The 22,104-nt window shown below is 46.4% G+C and overlaps 3 protein-coding genes across 3 annotated transcripts in view; 1 reads left to right on the top strand and 2 right to left on the bottom strand.

Moving 5' to 3' along the window:
• Nucleotides 1-3,321: 3,321 nt before the first annotated feature.
• On the bottom strand, nt 3,322-6,708 carry LOC134101290 (T-box-containing protein TBX6L-like). Its single transcript, XM_062554891.1, has 9 exons — nt 6,693-6,708; nt 6,268-6,430; nt 5,894-5,996; nt 5,229-5,393; nt 4,618-4,764; nt 4,427-4,497; nt 4,202-4,344; nt 3,866-4,070; nt 3,322-3,730 (listed from the first exon to the last, which is right to left on the bottom strand). The coding sequence occupies exons 1-9, from the start codon at nt 6,706-6,708 to the stop codon at nt 3,322-3,324; spliced, it is 1,422 nt and encodes a 473-aa protein (XP_062410875.1).
• Nucleotides 6,709-13,969: 7,261 nt separating this feature from the next.
• pgam2 (phosphoglycerate mutase 2 (muscle)) lies at nt 13,970-17,043 on the bottom strand. The gene is made up of 3 exons (XM_062554906.1): nt 16,512-17,043; nt 15,675-15,855; nt 13,970-14,554 (listed from the first exon to the last, which is right to left on the bottom strand). The coding sequence occupies exons 1-3, from the start codon at nt 16,926-16,928 to the stop codon at nt 14,385-14,387; spliced, it is 768 nt and encodes a 255-aa protein (XP_062410890.1). The 5' UTR covers nt 16,929-17,043; the 3' UTR covers nt 13,970-14,384.
• Nucleotides 17,044-19,848: 2,805 nt separating this feature from the next.
• Nucleotides 19,849-22,104, top strand: part of nefla (neurofilament light chain a) — a 6,917-nt gene continuing 4,661 nt past the window's right edge. Inside the window, 5 exon segments of the mRNA XM_062554890.1 lie at nt 19,849-20,970; nt 21,208-21,244; nt 21,247-21,305; nt 21,307-21,332; nt 21,488-21,900. Coding sequence (XP_062410874.1) covers nt 19,936-20,970; nt 21,208-21,244; nt 21,247-21,305; nt 21,307-21,332; nt 21,488-21,900 — 1,570 coding nt within the window. The 5' untranslated portion in view covers nt 19,849-19,935.

Genomic DNA, 22,104 nt, shown 5'->3' with positions numbered 1-22,104 from the left:
CCTATCTCCCAATGTGATCCCACGCGACTTCTGGATTGTCTCTGGTCACTCCTTGCCATTTGGTGCTCAGGACCAGTAAGTGGAGTCCCTTTGACATTGATATATTGATTTGGGTTGGGGCTTGGGCTGGGGTTGGGGCTGGGGTTGTGAGGGGTGGGGGGGTTGAACATTTAACCTCTCCTCATTCTCGTTACATAAGCCAGTGAAGCTATAGATCTGTATATCATTTATTACCAGATCACCATCTGCTCACCAGCATGTAGAACTGCATGTTTCTGGTCATTGCACATAACTCATGTTGGATATAGGCCACAATGTTCAGTTCATTTCAAAAAGAAGAAGTTTCAGTTCAAAAAGAAAACAGGATATACAATGGAAACAAGTTTGTAGTTGTAGATTCATTCATGATTTCAGCATGGTATTATTATTACATGTCTTATATTAATCATCACTCACACTGATGTAATATACCAGGCCAAATCTAGAGGCATCTTAGTGGAAACTGCAACAAAGTGGAAATTATTTATTTTCTGGTCATTCCTCGAGGCTCTTTTATACCATTAATTAACTATACAGTATACTGTATGCATGTCCATCAATGCTTTCTAATAGAGTATGTTTGTTAGCTGCTAGTAGCTAGTGAAATGAATGGAATCATCTGGTCAAGGTCAGATTAAAGCCTATGCTCCTGGCTAGTGACTACTATGGAGTGAGTCAGGTCAGCCTGTTGTTTCCAGTCCATTAGGGGAGGTGCCTACAGGCTTGTTGTGAATGGAACTGAGTGAAGGTTCTAGTCACCAGATCCCTAACAGGTCAAAAGTTCAACTGATGCATTATACTTTTCCTTTTTTCATGGGTGGGGATACATTTTAGTCATTGAATTCAGGTGAATAAATACGTTACTGAGTACTGAGCGCTGAGTGCTTTTAAAGCTTCTTCTTGTACTGACTGAGTAATGATCATGAGTGCAGTTGAAGCTTCTTCTGTATATGTGGAAGTGGTCATTTTAAACGGACATACATGTCTGCAGTGATATCACATTTTAGTTTAGTTTTGTTATCTGTGTTTGATGAAAGAGTGTTTGTTGAGCCTCCATTTTTTCCAGTTGTCCATACAAATCAAAGCACTCTCCATCTCTTTCAGAGTCTTTTCACCATCCGTCTCTTTTCCTCACACTCCACCTCATCGCCAGTCTGTCCATGTCCCTCATCCCTGGAGAAGACCCTGATTTTCTCCTTCAATGACTTGCTCATAAAGGCACAATCATGGGTGACTATTTTTAGCCAGTTTTCATTAGTTTCGGTCAGGTGAACCCAGGCCACATTTGGCCAAGGTATTACTGAAGGAGCTTTTTCAACCGACTTTGCTTTGTTTGCCGAGTGGACTGACTACAGTCTTCATGCAGCGCAGTCACCAGACAAATGTCACTCAGCATTTAAGAGTTTTAGCATTTGTTCCATTTTTGTTGTTGTTGATGAAATGCACTTCAAAAAAGTTTATCCGTACAACAATCCGCAAGTTGTCTGTGTCTTTCTCTCGACTGACTCACGCATCTGTAGACCCGCAATACAGTACGTTTGTCATCTCCATCTGCTCAGTGAGAGGATTATTTTTTTGTGCATATGCTGATCAGTTCACACTGGTGGAGAGATGCCTCCTCTCAGCGCACTCCCACTGCAGCCAGAGCCTCATCATGGCCCATTTGTGAGCGCCCACGATTAAACATTTACAGCACAGACGCTGCAGCCTTCTGCCGGGGGGAAAGCAGGCCAGGCCACGGCACGGTCGTCCGCTCGCTTGCCTTCCCTACCCACCGCACCGCACCGCACTGCACTGCACACCGCTCGCATTGGGATGTGGGTCAGGTGTGGAGCGGGGTCACGGGGTCAGGAGCAGACTGTCCCAGAGGAGGAAGGAAATGAAACCAACCGCTGACCCTCATCTCTCTTTCTCCCTCCCTCCTCTCTCTATCTCTCTCTCGCCCTCTCCCTCACACACTCTCTCCCTCCCTCCCCCTCTCTCTATCTCGTTACTCTTATGTTTCTGCCCACTGGTGCCAACCTGTACCTGAGTCATCTGCTCCCTCCCTCCCTCTCTCTCTTTCTTTCTTTCTCTCTCTTTCTTTCTCTCTCTCTCCTGCTGCCCACCAGTGCCAGCAGCCTGACTCATCTGCCCTCACACTCCATTTCTCTCTCTCTCCATCTCTCTCTCTCTCTCTCTCTCTCTCCCACTCTCTCCATCTCTGATTTACTTTCTATCCATTTGCAGGATTAACTCATCAGCTCTCCATTCTTCTTCACTGCCCAGTTTCATTTGTTCTCTGTCCCTTGGCCCGAGTTTTGTCTGTCTGATTGGTCTCAATCTCTCCATTCTCTTGTCGTTAGTAGCTCATTCCCCAACCTCGTACGCTATATTTAGAAGTAAATAGATTCATCATCTCATCCAACACCACTAGAGATTATACTGCCTGGAGTGCCTAATACACAGGAGGTAAACTTGACTGAGCGAGGCAAACTCACAATTACCCCCCAAAGAGAACCTTGACTCCGGAGCTTATTTAGGATCTAACACCAGAGTCCTAATTACTCTAACAAGGCAGGGACAATTCGCAATTGACAGAAATTCACAGAAACATGGGCAGCACAAATACACTTTCACCTAGTTTTTTTAGGGCAAGAAATCAAGTTCCTGTTTTATTGAAACATTTCTTGTGAGGCAGAAGCATCAAAATATTTTCAGTGCAAGCATTACAAATGCAATATTTAATTTGATTTTTTTACATTGATGGTAGTTGTTTTCATATCCACAGAACATGCAGACTTTCATCTATGTCTGAAAGCAGCTTTAGTTTCAACAACTGTAAACTTTTTAGTCAAGTCACGTCTAGCTATGACACTTCATGCACTAGATGCAAATTGTTAGGTGTCCATTTGCATACCCATCTACTCACAATCTCACTCAAGTGTTCTTGTCAAGAGGACTGATAAAAGAAATATGTAGTTTTCCATTCTCAAGTGGTTCAGAGAAGCAGCAAGAGCTTCCCACCAGCAGGACTGTTAAACTTCCCATGTGTTCGTTTTCTGTACGAAAGGACGCATAAATCTCTTTACACCAACTTTTCAGCCATCTCTTCAAGTCAAAAATAATCTTTGGAATCCACATGACTTTTCCATCAGTCTATTGGTTACATATTGGCCAATGTCTCCTCTTGACAGTCGACATTTCAGTTTGAAACATAAAAGGTGATGGGTCTCAGAGAGCCTTAAGAGCTAAATCCTGGCTCCATATTGGATTGGTCGATTGTCTTATCCATCTCTTGTGTCACCAGCAGGAGTACGAGAACAGTGGGTACTGGCTCCACTCTGTGACGTTACCATGGTGATGGCTGTGTCCATGTTCCACCATCAGACGATGTGGGTGGTTGTAGCCGGAAGTGGGGTACTGCGTGGGGATTGGTCCGTTCCACTGTCCACACGGCAGCTCCATGTGGTGGCCATACACAGGTGGAGTGGCATGTCCAGGCTTGTTCTTTGGGCCCAATGGCATGTGGGTGGTGGACACTGAGCCGTTCAGAGGCCGACCCTGAGGGCCTCCTACATTAGCTGAAATATGGGGTCTGGTGACCTCCCTGTCAGGAACGGTGGCCACATCGACGGAGGACTCGTAATGGCGGCGGTCCACGTTGGACTCTATACTTGGAGGTGATGGCAATCGCCTGAAATCTTGTGATCTAGAAAGAGAAGTGGAGAGAGAAAAATCTTTTAAAAAAAATTGGAATGGCTCTTGTGAGCAGTTTCTTTGAGCATCTCACATTATTCAGTTCTCCAACGTGACAGTTGACAGCGTGCGTTGTTGGTGTTCATACCTGTAGAGGTGGTAGGTGGCCTGACCGGGCACGAGCTGCTCTGAGCTGCTGAAGTCCATGGGGGCGTCCCCGTGTAGGCTGTGGCTTGGGTCCTGCTCCGAGTCCCAGGGGGACATGTGGTCGTCCTGAGGGCCTGGGCCATGCTTGTGCCCCATGGGCACCTCATCATCCTCTCTCTGGGGATCGTAGGGCAGGCGTGGGAAGTCTGTAGAATAACAAATAAAGGTGTGTCAGTGTAAACAGAAGGCACAAAACAGACCTCAAGCCATGGCGGGCCTCTGATGACATGGTGACAATTGAACACAATCAGGTTTTATTGTGACGAGTGCTCCTTACCTGTGCAGCTTTGGTATTCCAGATCCTTCTCTGCCTCTGTTCTCAGTTTCTTGGCCGGATTCTCTGGACAGGTCTGACCCTTGTGAGCGCGGAATCTGCAAATTGAAAAGAAGACGAAAACCAAAAAGGTGAGCCTCACTTTAGCCCCCTCTCAATATAACACACACAATCATCCCTGCGTGTCTTTCATCACACATCTGTCTTTGCCTTTGTGTCTTTAATTACCTTTTCCCGTGAGTCCCCTCCTCTCTGAATCCTTTGGCAAAGGGGTTATGGTCAATCTTCAGCTTTGTGATCTGTAAATAAATACCAGTAAATAAGCCATTACTCTACTGTTTTGCTGCTGGAATAGAAATGACACATACTGTTGGAAAACATGGTGGTTTTGTGTTTGTTGGATGCCTGCAGTGACTGACCTTGGTATTCTGGTAGGCAGTGACGGCAGTGAAGCAGGTCTCTGTGAAGCTGAAGGTCTGGAACGGCGCCCAGTGGACGTTGTACAGGTCATCTGCCTGGACCACGTGAAAGCGGGGCTGGTACTGATGCATGGAGTGCAAGATAATCTGAGGAGAAACAGACAGCGAGAAATGTTACTTCAACTGTGCATGGGAAGGAAAACATAAATCCAGGTCATATATAACTTCTCAGAAATTGGTCTAGCCCGTGTCTGGATAAAATTAACCCCCGCTTCGTGGCATGAAATAGCCTGTGAGACATCGTTTGACTTGCCCCATATGGAGCTGTTAAATCCATACACAGAATCTGTGGGATACGGTGTAGGATCCCTGGGCTGCATATTTTAATACCAGCATGGTCGTATCTAAAACTGTACAGCTGTATCCAATGACACCCCTTTCAAAAGCATCTACATGTGCTGCCTACGGTTATTGCACCAAGTGTGAACTGAAGCTGAAAATAACAGTGGAGGCCCAACGGGTTGATGAGTTGCTTCGGGGAAGATTTTAATGAGGAACAAACACTAACATCATTATTTCGTCAAACAAAAACAAATGAAAAGGGTGCTTACATGGCCGCTAGGGTCCAGTGTGTTGTTGGTGAGCTTGAGCTTGAGGAGGGAGATAGACTGCTTCATCCAGTGGCTTCCTGGTGCAGGGGAGTCTGGGTGGACATAGGTCCTACAGGGAGGCTGCGGCTCAGCCTTACCTGCCACCTCCCACTGTTCTTTATTCCACTGCAGAAAGAAAGAGAGTCCAGATGATCATGGGTCTGTGTATATCACTTAGATTCCCCTATTCTTGTTATGCACTGGTAAAACAACTTTAAAGTTAATTAAAAATGATTTTTTGTTTCTATCTCAATGAAATCGAATTCTGTTTTTATCTCAAGACCTTCTTTTGGAACAGAACATATGGCTGAAATACAACTGTCTGCCATGGGCTGATTTGCAGTGATTTCCCCCAGCAGTTGCTTTTGTAGGGGAGGGGTTAGCATATGGGGGTTGTGTGTGATAAAGACCCCTGGCAGAAAAACAGGAAGTGATAATTGCCTTTGATATGCATTGTCTGCCCGGTCAGGGCTTGGGAGAAGTAGCCTCTAACCTCCCCCCCCCCACCCCCCCAAAACTTTTGGCCCATTCTGAAGAATCCAATTCACTCTCCCTCAGGTTACTTAAATTGTGGTATAGACAACAGTGTGGAAATGTTCCAATTGCTCTGGTTGAGATGAACTTACCTTATACCTAAAGTTGTCCACAGGAACCATATCCACTATAATGAAATAGTTAGTGTAAGGAGACAATCCTGATACACTGATGTTGCAGTGTGGGAACATTCTCCTGTAACGACAGAAACACCATGATTAAGGAATGTAACAGAACTCAACACTGGTGCATACATAATAATCAATGTTTATATGATTATAAACTCTATTAACTGTGCACTAATAAAGGCAACCACAGTTCTAGACCACATTTCCCTTTATGTTACAATGACTCAGTCTAAGCAGCTTATATCTGCACACACAGTCATCCACAACGTCCCTCTCCACATGTTTTGTGTAAATGTCAGAAAAAAGAGACGTTTCTCCCTCATGCTCTCGTTCCTCACCTGCCAGGTTTCGTAATGATCATCTCCGTCCCCAGGTTATGGAAGGACCTCCAGAGGTCAGAGTTCTCCAGGGTCATTCTGATGTTGCCTTGGTGATAAGGCTCAGCTGCTCTGGCCGTGGAGGATGAGGAGGACGAGGTCATGCTGGATGAGTGCCTGGGGTCTGGACAAACAGAGAGAGGGACACGGGTTTAAAAGGTGAACTAATATGGAAGGTAACTAACTATGTTAAGTACAATACGATTCTATAAGTACAATGTCTTGACTATGGGCTTATGTCATGTTCAATACAGCCTATAGACCAGTGAGCACATCTTAAGCACACAGACCTTTAACTACAGCCAAAATGCAGGCAACATATGGTATGTTGGTAACAACTAAAAGTCAAACAGTGACATGTGTGTCATGTGCATACTGCCACTTACCAGTGATATATTGCATTCCCGTGGGCCCAGTTATCTCAGCTCTATCCACAGCCTTTGCTGCAGACTCTGAATTGAAGGTCAGTTTGTTCAAAACCTCTTCCGCAGATAATGTCCTGTTGAAGTGGACTGGAGGAAGTGATGTTCAGGTTCAACTGCTACTCCACTGGCTTTGTCCAGTAGCGTCTCTCCACCCTCTGTGAACAGATGTTCCGGTACGTCTCCTGACTTGGCCTTGGTTGTCACTCCTATGAGAGAGCCGAGGTGACTTGAGACCCTTGAGCTGAGTCTGAGACTTAAGGCTCTGGGACTGGCACCACAGTTTCAGGAAGTCAAGGTAAAAGAAACGGTGAGGAGGTGGGGCCTGTGGCCCTGTGGGTGGGGTGGATTTCATTAAAAGTGAGAGGAACCAGGAGTCTCATAAGCACCCTTTGAAGTGGCCTATTGACACCCCCATCCCATTTGTGTATATGGCTAGTGGGATTGGGGAGGAGGGGGTCCATGTCTGCCATGGCATGGAATTAGTGTAGGGATGGGCGCTTGTCTCCTGATCACTGTCTCCAACAGGAAGACCCAATGGTGTCATTGTTATTGCAGACGAATGGTAGGAATTGCAAGGTTGGACTTGTGTACTGTACACAATCCATGCAAAGGGGAAACTCTAATGTAGTTTTATGCAGGCCTTCCGTCACCATGGAATTAGTAATAGTAAAGGATTTAACACATTTCTCTTACTGTTTTACATGCAATTCTTTGTGATGCTTTGTAGTCCTGGGTATTTGTTTTTACACCAACAGCAGAAAAAAAATACTTTTACAGTAAAAGCTAATTTTCTATTCTTATACTTGATTTGATGGAGAAGTAGATTATATCTCAAATCTGCACGCCATACCTACATGTTATGATAATCCAGGGTATACATGTAGCTGTTGCTACATACTGTATCAGTTTCAGTCAGGCTGACCTTTACAAATACCAATGCTTTCATGCAGCCATATTTTATGCTCTGGTTAAGCTGAATTTATGATGCTTGTGAAAATCAGCAACCAGTATCTTTCATCTGGTCTTCCTTTATGAACCATATTTCAGAGCAGATTTAGCAGTCACTGCCATAGGCTTTATGCATACAGTATCATACAATTGTATTTTTTTAAAGGAAATACAGCAGTGGTTCTCTCCATGCATGACCCACCTCTTCCCCCCCTTTTGTTCTCCCGAGTGCCCTGTTTGTTTAAATGGCCCATAGCCCAAGGCTGGACCTACTTCTCCCTGTGTGTATTGGAGGAGATATCTGTGTGTCTAGCCTTGACAATGGGGGAGATGGTCCCTTTAATCTCGTCAGCCCTTGCTCCCTATGGCAGAGAGAGGGGTCTCTGAGACCCAACACTTAGCAGCCTGTTAGAAGTACCTCCAGCAGTGGAGGGGGGTGTGTGATCTGGGATCCCCCCACCACAGGTGAGCCATTTAGGGCCACTCTGATCCTCTAATGGGGCAGTTTGGGTCGGGAGCACCCTGTCTCCTCTGCCATAGAGATGCTAAATGCCCTGATAGGCCGGCCATGAGAGGACGTTCACAGATGCAGCATATCCTCTTCACCATCACTCTCCAGGGCCGCAGACCAAACTGCGGGCTTGAAATCTTTTGGATATCTTGAAGATGGCAAGCTCGCCCAATTACTCTCTCCAAAGCAGTGCATTTCTTAGCAAATGGTTACAATTTAGGTATAGCTCCTGGACATTGCTAAATGTACAACATTTGTGTTAATAAATACATTTTTCTATCCAAACTGATTTTAAAGCTGCAACACACATATCATCATATATTTATGTTGCATTAGACATAGGCATAGAATATTTTCCAAGGAGATTAATCACTACTCTGAATTCAGCTCTTGAACAATTATGCACAAGTTAGACATTAAATAATCATTAGGTTTGGTCTAAGCCTAACAAGCAACCTGAAAGCAGGAAATACCAACAACTTCAATTAGGCAAATGCTTGCAAATATGTTAATCGTCATCTTTTATAATATTATGGGTGTTATAAAGACATGAACCACATATCTGACCTGATCTTTCAAAATGAGTCACAGTGAGCTTTAAAACAATATGTTGGTCAAGTTGTATCTTGAATGGTTGTCAAGATAGCATTTTTAATTATGGCCCCTTACTTATTTTTTTGCATTTGAAGTAACAGGATACAGGCAGGTACAGATAGGATTAGCCCACTTGAATAATAATTTTCATACATTTCAAAATTCTTGTGCACAGCCCTTCTTTATTCCAGGTGCTGATAATGTGCAGCAGAACTAGTGAACCTTAAGAAGCAAACTGTGAAACTGTGAATCGTTCACACATATAAAATCAGCAAAAGGATTTTATCAATATATCCAATGGTATCAATATATCCAATGGTTTTTGAAGCAATCAGCCTGTATCTCAAAATTAGAATGTGTGACTTGTGTGACTCATTTTGTCGGATCAGTTCACTTCTAGCTTTTTTATGACTGTATTCCATTCAAATCAATTAGGAAATGATACCAAAGGTAGTTTTAAAAAGTTACATTAAAAAAAAAGACTCAAGTATAAGTTCACATCATGTTTTCTGGCTTGTAAACAACAACAACTGATTAAATATCACTATTAAAACAAATGATTATAACCAATAGAAAACAATTGCTTTGTTGGCTGAAGATAAATGGTAATTGCACAAAATGCAGTGGAACAGGACTATGCACATGACAGGGAAATAGCTGGGAAATGTGGGGCGGGAACATGAAGATACAGTATGAATACCAGGAAGAGAAAAGGATGGCTTTCAGATGAGCATTCCAGCTGCATGATGGTCCCCATTGACACACCCTCAGACACACACACACACACACACACACACACACACACACACACACACACACACACACACACACACAGACACACACACACACACACACACACACACACACACACACACACACACACACAAACACATTGACACATCAAAATACACACACAGACACAGATACACACACACACACACACACACACACACACACACACAAAACAGAGAGCAGTGCACATTCACATATTCTCAAAATAGAATAGCTCTGTGGCCATTTTCCCTAAATCTGCAGATTCTTAGACCTGTGTGCCCATAATGCTGACACCTCACTTCTCTCACTTCTAGTGACATCAATGGAGGATGAAGAATGGAGAACACAATCACTCTTTCCACTCATGTGATGCTTCAAATGCTCTTAACCAGAACTTCTTACTTTCACCTCATCTTTCCTTTAGAAATCACTGATCACTGAGGTTCCTTCTTCCGTTTGTACTATACTTGACTGAATTGTTCCGCGTGTCCATCAGTCGCGTCTCAAAGGGGAACTCCTCTAAGTTCCTTGTAAATGTTTGTCGGCGGGCGTATAGGCAGTCCAATGGTGTGTCAGAGACAGAGGAAGACATGTACAGGCACAATCCAGGCCCGTCTGAGCCAACCTCATCCTGGAATCTGTTTTTTGCCTGAAGCCGGAGTCCTCTCACCCAGCACCCCAATAACTCACACCACAAACCTGCCAGAGAGGAGAAGTCGTATGCTCCAGGGCAAATTGGCGTGGATGTAGGGTATATATGCAGCTCAGATCAACATAGTCATATAGAGACTGAGAAGCTGCAAGATGTATGGGGTTTTCACATTGGGAGCAGAATAGGAATGAGAAGGATATTTCCAGAGATGGTTTATAGGCTACATATATGTGTTGATGGGCAATTCTATCTTTAAATGAATGCATTGCATACATATAGACACTCTTCCATACATGCAACATTGTGCATATGCTGGAAGAGGAATGAAACACTCTGGTGTGTGCACTCTATCCACAGCCGCATGTTCGTGTAGACATGTCAGCACATGTGCGCATGTAGCCGCATGTGCATTCCAGATAGAATGGGTGTGAAATACGCTGTACCTGTTGAGAGCAGAAATGATGGCTCCGTATCTACAGTATATCTATCTGCTGTGTCCCACAGAGTCCACCATTAATAACACGTTTCAAGCACAAGCATGCAAGAATTTGCCAGACCCCAGTACAGGTCATTAATGCCTTTTTTTGCACCCTTCCCTGGGCAATCTTTGAGTCTCAGTTGACTTTATGGCTTGGTTTTTCTATGCTATCAAGTGTGAGACTTTATGGCTTTGTGTCTTTTCAAATTATGTTATGTGAATTCAAATCGGGCTGTGGAGGCATTCCAAGGACCATTGACAGAAATGGGAAGCAGTACATGTCCATAAACAGGAAATGACATTTTTTAAAGATGGTATGAGAAGAGAGAGATTATAGCATCTCCTTCAGAGAGTAAGACAATGTGTAACAAAATGGGGAAATAAGTTTAACCAGCATTTGCAGTCTGGCCTAACATGGTTATGCACACACTCTCCAACAGTATGTGCTAGTGTTTCAGATTTCTTTTTTTTTTTTTTAAGAAATCAAAATCATTTCAGTTTCACTTTGTTTTCAAAAACACACCCCAAAACTACGGAATGATTCACTGCACCAAGCATGCAAGTTTGCCGTTACAGAGATTACAGCTCCCTCTAGTGATATTAACGCTGAGCACAACAGAAGCAAACACAAAATCATTCACAGACAGCAATAAATAAATAAATACAAACATAGAAGTTGATAGACTTCAGGACACAAATAGAAAAAAAAACCCTGAGTTATAATGATTCATTTCAGAGGCTCTGTTGAAATGTTTGTGATAGGAGGGAATTTGAAGTAGTGTCCCAAACTTTATCACGTTTCAACAACAGATGGCAGTGTTGACTCATGATCAACTCCGACGATTTTGGATGAAAGTTTCAACTATTACTGTAATAGTTACCCTTAAACCACTCAGAAAGCATATGTCAATTAATGTAACACTGTAACACTAGATACTAAAACTATTAACCTCTGACGCATACTATCAACAGATTATTCAGACTATGCATTCCATATAATGTAAGTGAACTTTCCTGGACAATGGCCATTAGCCTATGCCAGGGGTCGGCAACCTGCGGCTCTGGAGCCGCATGCGGCTCTTTAGCGCAACCCTGGTGGCTCCCTGAGCGTCTTCAAAAATGTATGAAAATGAATGGGGGGATTTTTGTTTGTTTGTTTTAATATGGTTTCTGTATCAGGACAAACATTCTTAACGTTTTCCAATGTTGTAAAAATGTGCATAATAAATATTAAAGTTCAACATTTCTGTCAACGAAGATTTGATAGCCTGCGACACACGTTTCAGGGCGGCGCCGTGCCATGCAGGTGGCTGTGGTTGTAAACAAACCGGCGGGTGTCAGCATGGCCATGGCATGGATCCCAAAGGGAAAAAGAGAAAGATAGCCGATGAGATCAGAGAATTTAAGGCAGAATGGACCGAATCATTTGCTTTCATTGCCATTGCGGAAGGATTGCCTGCATGTTTGCTTGCTTTGTAATGAGAAGTTGGCGAACAACAAAAAGAGAGACATTTAGAAAGACATTTTCAGGGAAGGCATGCTACATTTGCAGCCGACTACCCAGTTGGGACTGAGAGAAAAAGTGCGATTGCAGTAGCCTACTTCTGGAGAAATTTTGTTGCAACCTGAGAGATATTAAAACGTGGAAAACAACGGTTCACGGACGGTGATTACACGAAGTTGAACTTAAAGCACCAGCAGAGTAGTCACGTGGTGTGTCATTCTCTCCGAGATGCGCTGTAGGGAAAAACATTTCATCATGAAAGCTCATTATGTAGCCTCGTTGTAGCCTACTTAGTCATTTTGATAGTAGGCTAATAATATACACTTACAGCCTGTGTTACCTTCATATAAGGCTTACATAAGGCTTTTAATTTTTTTGCGGCTCCAGACAGATTTGTTTTTTGTTTTTTTGGTCCAAAATGGCTCTTTGAACATTTTGGGTTGCCGACCCCTGGCCTATGCCAATGGGCTGGGCTTTAGTGCTGTGTCATTCTGCAGGCAATACTGCAAGGAGGTTTTTGGGACAAGTAACAAGAAGGGTATCAGCACTTTGACAAATGTCTATCACCAGTTATAAGACAATAGATGGACTATGCAGGGTGGTGCACACTCTGATATTTGAGTTTATTGGTAACAATGATTATGTTACCAATAAAAGATGTCTTCTAGTCTTGTTAACTGACTCACTGTCCTGTCTGTTTTACATCCTGTCTCATTACTTGCAGGATAGCATACCTGAGAATTAGATTTGTTATCATGAAGGTCAAGCATTCTTGGGAAATGTCATGTGAGTCACCTCAGAGACAGACAGTTTTTTAATGTGAATGACATTTTCATGAGAAATTCCAATCCTCCAAAATGTCAGGAAGATAGTCACGGTCCCTGTCCGGTTGGTTTCATGTAGTTCAGTGCATTTCTCAAATTTGTTTGTGTTTATACAGCTTTCTAATTCTAGTAAAATAGCTTAAATTAGACCCTGTCATTGACATCGATATGTGTTTTTTTGTGACATCCCAATTGCCAAAGTGGATCTGACTTTGTCCCTGGCTCCAATCAGATTTCCAACACACACACACACACACACACACACACACACACACACACACACACCTGTCCTTTAGTCTGTGAAGAAATGGAGCTGGTGCTAAACGTGGCCCTGGCCAGCTGCCATCATCAGCAGAGGCAGGTGGGGTGGTGGGGGGAGGTGGGGGGGGGGGGTAGAGCAGGGAGCCTGATGAGCCTATCCCGCATCACAGGACAACAGCCAAAATAAACTCACTGACCTCCTCCTTCGCCCCCCCCCTCTCTCTCTCTTCCTCCCTCTCTCTCTCTCTCTCTCTCCCTCCCTCCCTCTCTCCTGCTGCTGCTGCTGCTGTGCCCTCTGACAGAGCTTACACAGCGCCCACGCATTGTGCTGAAATTACCAAACTAATGCAGAGGGGTGAGGAGGAAGAGGAGGAGGAGGAGGAGGAGGAGGAGGGGGCAGGGAGAGAGGGAGAGGGTGATGAAGGGTTGGATGGGGGAATGAGAAGAGGAAGAGGAGAGGGATGGCGAGCAATCGGAGAAGGAGAAGATGAAGAGGAGTGCGGGGGACACAGAGAAATATGGGTGGATGGAGGAAGTGTGCTGAAGATGAATGTGAGCGAGGAGGACACTTGCAACGAGATGGGTAGAGAGAGAGAGAGAGAGAGAGAGAGAGAGAGAGAATGAGAGAGAGAGAGAGGAAGAGGGATGAGATGAGGGAGAAGGAGGCAGAATCAAGTAGGAAAGCAGAGAGATACACAAAATGGTGGTCACTTTATTTTGCTGTGTCAGAGTGACGTGCTCCAAGGTAACTTACAAATCAAGGAAGGTGTGTGTGTATATGTGCGTGTATGTGTGTGTGTGTGTGTGTGTGTGTGTGTGTTTGTTTGTGTCTATGTGTGTGAAACCGTGTGTTTGTTGGTAGGTGAGGAAGATATAGCCACCTGCATACCAACACAGGCTCTGTCCATAATCGTTACAAAAACAGCCGGTGAGGTCTTTGCGGGGTAGTGAGTGTGGTACATCCTGAGCAGTTCTCCTCCATTCAACCACGCAGGCCTCCAAACACTGGACGTGTGTAACACTGAGAAACATAACAAGGGGTGAGAGTGGGGAGCAAGTTGGGGGTTGTGTGTCAGTCTCTTAATTCGTCTCGCCTCATCCTCCCGTTCACTTCTTGGCCTTGCCCTGTGCGGCCACGGCCTCCATGGCCTTCTTCACGGTCTCGGGGTCACCCAGGAAGGCCATGGGCTTGATGGGCTTCAGGTCCTTGTCCAGCTCGTAGACGATGGGAATACCGGTGGGCAGGTTCAGCTCCATGATGGCGGCGTCGGACATACCTGGCGCGGAAGAGGAAACAGCGAGGAGAGAGAGGATTGTGAGAGAGAGTGTGGGTACATTCCGAAAAACGTAGCTTGAGATGGCCTTTTGTCTAATAATCTTGGTTGTGCCCTGAGTGCGTTCTCTTTTTTTTACTATCTCACGTTCCGAAACATAAATATTACATTTGGGGCCCCTGTAGTTGTCGACCCTTCCGATTTTGATAGTGGGTGGTGTCAAAATGTGTTGCTGACTGGCTTTTGCCTTTAACGTCTTCCTTCAGCGTGACAGGAGTACCATTCACCTCTGCACGGATCAATTCGAATCAAAGCAGCTGCTTGCAGCTCAGCTTTCATGGTTGACTTGAGCTATATTACATCAGGCATCATGTCCCTGGAGAGTAGTCCTGGACAGACTCACTCTAATACAGAAGTAGGCTACAGTAAGCTAAATCGGACCCCAGTAGCCTCTACCTCGTTTCAGTTCCCTATCTGACTGTGACCTTCTAGTAGCCAGTTGACCTTTACTGACCTTTCCTCAAACCCTCTCGAGTGAGCCTCCTCGAGGTCACTCCCATCTTTGCCAGTCTATCCAGCTCAAACACAAATGCATATAGATAAAGGTCGCGACTGTAATGCGACTCTCAGCCCTTTGGCTTTACCTCTCCAGGACTGGGAGCCACTTCAGGGCTATTTATAAACACCTTACGATCATGAGTACATGGCATGATGTACCCATGGCTGCATCCCCTCTACTGTACTCTGTGTGTGTGTGTGTGTGTGCATGTGTGTGAGTGTCCATGTCCACACAATAAGGAGTGTGTCCAGTCAGTGTAGCCTTCTCAGCTTGCGCTGAGCTAAGGTCAGCCCCTGACGGCTTACATAACAGTGGAGCGGCACGCAGGAGTGTTTCTGAGCAGTAGCACAATGTGTGACAGCTGCTGTAATGAAAACAAAGGGGCCGGGGCCCGTAAGCTGGAGAGAAAGGAGCCGGCAGGCCTATTCACTAAGTTTGAAAGAGATTGGAAAGGGCCTGGCTGATTTCTGTCAACCTTACTTGAGCTTGGTGAAGTTCACTTTTTAGCCCCCCCCCCCCCCCCCCCCCCCCCAAATAAGTTTCATGTCGGCCTGCAGTACTCACCCTCCAAATGCTTCACAATGCCACGGAGACTGTTGCCATGGGCTGCGATGATGACGTTCTTGCCAGCTTTGATCTCGGGCACGATGACCTCGTTCCAGTAGGGCAGGGCGCGGGCAATGGTGTCCTTCAAGCTCTCGCATGTGGGCAGCTCTCCAGCCTTCAGGCCTTTGTAGCGCCTCGACTGGTGGGATGAGAGCGTTACACAGTTGGTCACTCACATAGCAGCCCATCAGTGCAAGTCATGAACAGAGAGCCCCCTGGCTGTCCAAAGATGTGACAGTACTTCCACAATAATAGCCTATTGCATTTCTTTATCCATCATGAAATGAGAAATTAGGAATACCCGTAATTTCCCGACTATTAGCCGCGGCTTATACATTGATTTAGCAAAATTTCTTCCGCTATGAGGTCAATACAGGGGGGTAGTCAATATGGGGTTAATATCGTTTTGTTTCTTTTAACTTGCATAAAACACTGTCCTGCGGCTTATACACAATGCGGCTTATATGCGGGAAATTACTGTACTTTTTTCATGCAATCTGTGCTTCTATGTTGTCACTGACTGTTTTGTCTTTTTGTCTGTAAGAATATCCTAACTAGATCATATGATAATGCTGGTGAGTTTGATCATTATCGCATGAAATATGCTCAAACATATTCTATATTGATATCTCATTGAGGCAGCACCTATCTGATGTTGTGCCTGTTTATGACTTGTAGATATATGAAATAGGATATTAGTATGGGACTGGAAGGTCCATTACCAGGACAGGTTTACACTTCTACCTCCAGTTTATCTCAGTCTCTCACTCTCTCTGAGTCTCCCAGCTTGCTCACCTCACTGATGATCTTGTGATAGTTGTGCTCTTTCTCCATGGGAGGGGGTGGGATGTCGAAGGAGCGCCTCCAGATCTTGACCTGTTCCTCTCCGTGCTTCTCGGCCGTCTCGGCCTTGTTGAGGCCGGTCAGGCCGCCGTAGTGGCGCTCGTTCAGGCGCCAGGTCCTGTGGACGGGCAGCCACATCTGGTCGGTGCCCTCCATGATGGTCCACAGGGTCTTGATGGCGCGCTTGAGCACCGAGGTGTGGCACACGTCGAACTTCATGCCGGCATCCTTGATGGCCTTGGCGCCGCGCTTGGCCTCCTCCATGCCCTTCTCGCTCAGGTCGGCGTCGAACCAGCCGCAGAAGCGGTTCTCCTGGTTCCAGGCGCTCTCGCCGTGGCGCACGATGACCAGACGGTGTGCAGCAGCCATTCCGTTAGTTCAGCACGGTACGTTCCCAAAATGAACAAAGCGCAGCCTTCCCCTGTGAACGTGCACCCACACACACACACAGACACTCTGACAAGCAGTGATCCCCCCCGTGCATAAGCCCGACTCTTTTTATAGCACAGTGGAATGTGGGCCTGCTCGGATGCCAGATAGCACCTGCCCTCCACCAGTACGAATGGCTCAAGCCTTAATGGACAAGTGGCCTCAGCCAATGAGCAACACCAACCCTTGAGAGTTGGCGGAACATGTTCTGGCTGGGAAAGGGCAAAGGTCAGGGATACAGTGAAAATAGCAACTTGACTTTTAAACTGACAGAGGTGGAATAAAAGTGTAAAGTTCAGAGTTAGAGGCTGAAGGTCTTTTTGCAAATGAGAGATTCACGAACATGGCTCTGCCACTTTCACTAACAGGACACATTCTAAAACGTCCAACCTTCTCCCATTACACCCACTCTATCCACTTTTTTTAGGCCTTTGTGTGAGAGACAGAAAGTACTGTCTAGTCCTCCTACTGTAAACCTATCGGCTTTAGCTGCAGGGTGGCACCATCTGAAGAGGTCAAGTGGCATTCCACTGGGGGCAGACCTTTGCAGACATTGATATGCAGGCGAGATGCTGCCACCCTATCCAGCAGTCACAGGACGGTCTAATCTACTAGCCGTGTCTGAAGAGCTTTTAAATGCCAGGAGACGGAGAAATACCTGGATATCTTGTGCGGGACCTAAGTATGATGTATGATGCACTGCCTGAGAATAACATTACACTGCTCACATGATCTGATTTCCGACATATAGCTTTGTTTGCTCTGAGCATTGGTCTGCTGCAAGACTCGTCAGCTGAGTTATTCTTACCAATGAACATTCTTCACACTGGAAAGTTTTTTTGGAATGAATATATTCCCTGTGTTTAGCAAATTGATTCCAACTGAAATTGATTCCAACTGAAATAATGGCTCCATCCACAGTCCTGGTTATTCACTGCATCAATGCAGACACACTCACACACACACAAAAATCTTTCTCATTTATTCAGCATGGACGGTTACGCATCGAAATGGATCATTTCTCGCACACGCAGTTCCCCCTAGACACTGTGCCGAATATAACATCTATCACAGAATATAAAGTAAATAAACTTTCTGGTCTGGAGTCAGATCAGGATATTACCCAAAGACAGTGTGGCAGTGCACCTGATAGATGACTATAGCTTCAGAGGAAATTCCATTTGTCACAGCCTCAGGAAAAGGCTGATGTAGCAGTATGGTTATTTGGCATTACGACCTTAAGGCAATAACAAATGACTTAGCCATGCTGTCAATCAAACTGAATACAGAATTATTTACAAAGGGGTAGGGAAAAATACATAACTTGAGCTATTATTAATGCTAGCTTGGGACTCTGGCTAAACTAATCACAGAGAGAGAGAGAACCCTTCAATGCTGAGCTCCAGGAATGTATTACGTGACGTAATCGAATGTAATGCCGCATACTGAGATACATGGGTGCTTAGAGGGAAAGTGAGAGAGACTGTTCATAAATGAAAGAAAATGAATAAAAGGGATGCCTGAAACAGGTAATAATGATAATGATAATAATAAACAACACTGCTGTATGCTCAGACAGTCATCACAACTGTTTATTAAACTAACGAGACATTGAATCTGCTCAAAAAGTTTCCACTGAGAATATGTGGCTGAGAACAATGACAGTCTTAGTGCTGATGCTCCTTGGTCTGATTGTAATAGATATGCCAAGTCATTGTAGCGCTTGCACAGGGGTTTGCACTGGGCTCTCTGAGGCAGCATCAGCACACTGTACCCCCTCCTTCCCTCTCTTCCTCCTCCTCCTCCTCCTCTTTCCTCTCCTCTCTCCTTCCACCCCGTCTCCCATTCCTCTCCACCGAGACTGGAAGTGCTGGTCAGCAACACAAGACTGTTGACCAGTCAGACTTCTGTTCCAGTGGGATGGGCTGATATAGTTTTAAACTAACAAAGCAACATAGCAATAGAGCCATTAGACAAACTAGACCTATAGGTACCGATTCATTGTACACAAGTTGGGGCATTGATAATACTATGTTATATGTAAACACATAGATACATTCATATCTGCATACCTGCATACATGCATACATACATACCGGTACAACTTTCCATATATCCATATAGATACATACAGACAAACACATATACATGTAAATAGATAGTATTAGATACTTACTGCTACATCCATAGATACCAACATACATACATAAAGTATCTTTATGTATATGAATAACTATAAGAGGGACATCATACTGAGCGTGGGAAAACACTCCATAATCTCCATAATGCACCACTCTTTTGCCCGAAGCAGAGAAGTGTGTCACTATACTGTAGGGCATTCAAGGTCTGTGGATGATCGACTCAAATTGACCAGCAGAGGGAGTAGAGATGCATTATTAGAAATACAGCGACGCCATACCATCATCCTCCTATGGTTAACTCACACACTCTCTAATCCTCTCACTGACGTTATCCTCTGAATATCCTCTCACTGATGTTAATATTGCTACTAAAAGGGCTAATTGTTGTGGTTATATCTATTTTCTCAAGAGTCTAATTTGTGTGGGAAAGGCTGTATTTTCCGAGTGACCTTGGAGATGAGGTTATTTGAGGCAAGGCGAGAGTTGGAGGAAAGCTAATCTCTCCGGGCTGTAAAACTGTGCTGCTCTTCCTCTTTCAGTCTTTGTTTCTGCACCTCCCTCGTTCTCTCGTTCCTCTCTATATTGATCCCGCAGAGTCAGGCTTTGGAGGGGGCGGGGGGGTGGAGGAGGAAGAAGAGGAGAGGGTGGGTGAGGGGGGGTGTTGGAGAGAGTGTGTGCGTCAATGCCTCCCCACCTGCTATATAAGCCGAATCGTCTGCAGCAGTAGAGCAGAGCTGAGCAGGGCTTCGGTGGACAACCAGAGGCAGAAAAAGAGACCGAGAGAGATAGATCCCTCCATCGCCGCCATGAGCTACGACCCGTACTACCCCTCCTCCTACAAGCGATGGTACGGGGACAGCGCCCCGCGGCAGGCCCCGAGGACCCGCTCCTCCACCCGGGTCATGTACTCCACCCACGCCGCGGCCCCCCTCTCCTCCGCCGCCTCCTCGCGCCTCCACCACTACCTGTCCCCGAGCCGCGCCTCCAGCGCCGCCGCCATGGAGCTGGACCTGAGCCAGGCGGCCCACATCAGCTCCGAGTTCCGGGTGGTGCGCACGCAGGAGAAGGCCCAGCTGCAGGAGCTGAACGACCGCTTCGCCGGCTTCATTGAGCGCGTGCACGAGCTGGAGCAGCAGAACCGCGCGCTGGAGGCCGAGCTGGGGCTCCTCCGCCAGCGGCACGCCGAGCCCTCGCGCCTGCGCGCCCTCTACGAGCAGGAGGCGCGGCGTCTGCGCGACGCCGCCGAGGAGGCGCGGCTGGAGCGCCAGGCGGCGCTGGAGGCCCGCGAGCGCGCCGAGGAGGCCCTGCACGGCCTGCAGGCCCACTACGAGCAGGAGGCGCTGGGCCGCGAGGAGGCCGAGGGCAAGCTGCTGGAGGCGCGCAAGGCGGCCGACGAGGTGGCGCTGCAGCGCGCCGAGCTGGAGAAGCAGGTGGAGACGCTGGCCGACGAGCTGGCCTTCCTCAAGCGGCTGCACGAGGGCGAGGTGAGCGAGCTGCAGGCGCAGGTGCAGTACGGCGCCCACGTGGCCGTGGAGACCGAGGCCCAGCGGCCCGACCTGTCCAGCGCGCTGCGCGACATCCGCGCCCAGTACGAGCGGCTGGCGGCGCGCAACATGCAGTCGGCCGAGGAGTGGTTCCGCGGCAAGGTGGGCTCGCTGACCGAGACGGTGGCGCAGCACAGCGACGCCGTGCGCAGCTCCAAGGACGAGGCCGGCGAGTACCGCCGCCAGCTGCAGTCGCGCATCCTGGAGATCGACGCCTGCCGCGGCCTCAACGAGTCGCTGGAGAAGCAGCTGCATGAGGTGGAGGATAAGCAGAGTGGGGAGGTCGCCGCCATGCAGGTCAGTGGTGGTACTGCAGCTAGCGCTTAGCGCTAATGTGCAATATTGGGCTAGCTTTTTATTGTAGCATTATATTAGGCTTGCATTTTTACTCCTATTGGAGTCTTTTGGATATGAATCCATGTTCAGATTATATTATTTACATCTAGAATATATACATAAATATATAGAAATGTGTCGGATCCTCATACAGTATCATGCATAAATGCTTTCTTGCTGTTTCTTGTTCCCCTGCAGGACGCAATCAGCCAACTGGAAGATGAGCTGAGGGCCACTAAGGGGAGATGGCTCATTACCTGAAAGAGTACCAGGACCTCCTCAATGTTAAAATGGCCCCTTGACATTGAGATCGCTGCATACAGGTACATCTATTCTAAAGCAAAGATCATGGAGCGCTATGCTTTAGGAATCTTTGCTCTAAACCCTCCATGGCTATGTCACTAAGACACGCGAAAAGGTAAAAAGTAAAAACACTTCAAAAACGCTTCCCATGATGCACCTGTGTTTTTTTTTCCAGGAAATTGCTGGAAGGGGAGGAGTCTCGCTTCAACGTGGGCATGGGCGGAGGCGTGTCTAGCCTGTACTCCCACAGCCTGTCCTCCGGGCCTGTCTTCTCCCGGCCTCTGTTCTCCAGCATGAGCGCCGGTGTCCCCTACCTGCTCAGCTCTCGCCTCCTCAGCTCGTCCTACTCCTCCGGCGACGAGGTCATCACCGCCGTCCAGGCCGCCAAGGCCGAGGCCAGCCCCACCAAGGAAGAGGAGGAGGAGGAGGAAGAGGAGGAGAAGGAGGAAGAGGAAGAAGTGAAGCAGGAAGAAGAGGAGAAAGAGGAGGAAGCAGAGGAAGAGGAGAAGGGAGAGGAGGAAGAGGAGAAGGAGGAAGAAAAAGAAGAAGGAGAGGAAGCAGAGGCGGAAGCGGAAGCTGAAGCTGAAGGTCAGTCTGATCTACTTCCTGTTTATTTGTTTACTATTGCCTGTAAACATACATAAGATTTTTTTTATCACATACCATGCTTGATATTCCCTCTACATGACTGTTATGCACATTCAATAACGATAAAGGTATTGGACAATGTCATTGTTGGATGCAAAAATGTCGCTTTGTAGTCTTAAGTTGAATATGAAACAGAAATACAAC

Source organism: Sardina pilchardus, chromosome 14 (genome assembly GCF_963854185.1).
Source record: "Sardina pilchardus chromosome 14, fSarPil1.1, whole genome shotgun sequence".
Taxonomy (NCBI): domain Eukaryota; kingdom Metazoa; phylum Chordata; class Actinopteri; order Clupeiformes; family Clupeidae; genus Sardina; species Sardina pilchardus.
This window is presented reverse-complemented; position numbering and strand designations above follow the sequence as displayed.

Excerpts from the sequence above, each read along its gene's own strand:
- LOC134101290 (XM_062554891.1), bottom strand. Across the intron at positions 5,997-6,267 it reads ATCATTACGAAACCTGGCAG|GAGAATGTTCCCACACTGCA; the intron begins GTGAGGAACGAG and ends CTGTCGTTACAG. Across the intron at positions 4,071-4,201 it reads GGAATACCAAAGCTGCACAG|ACTTCCCACGCCTGCCCTAC; the intron begins GTAAGGAGCACT and ends GTTATTCTACAG.
- pgam2 (XM_062554906.1), bottom strand. The coding sequence starts at position 16,928 with ATGGCTGCTGCACACCGTCTGGTCATCGTGCGCCACGGCGAGAGCGCC. Across the intron at positions 15,856-16,511 it reads ATCACAAGATCATCAGTGAG|TCGAGGCGCTACAAAGGCCT; the intron begins GTGAGCAAGCTG and ends TCATCCCACCAG. Across the intron at positions 14,555-15,674 it reads CATTGTGAAGCATTTGGAGG|GTATGTCCGACGCCGCCATC; the intron begins GTGAGTACTGCA and ends CTTCCGCGCCAG.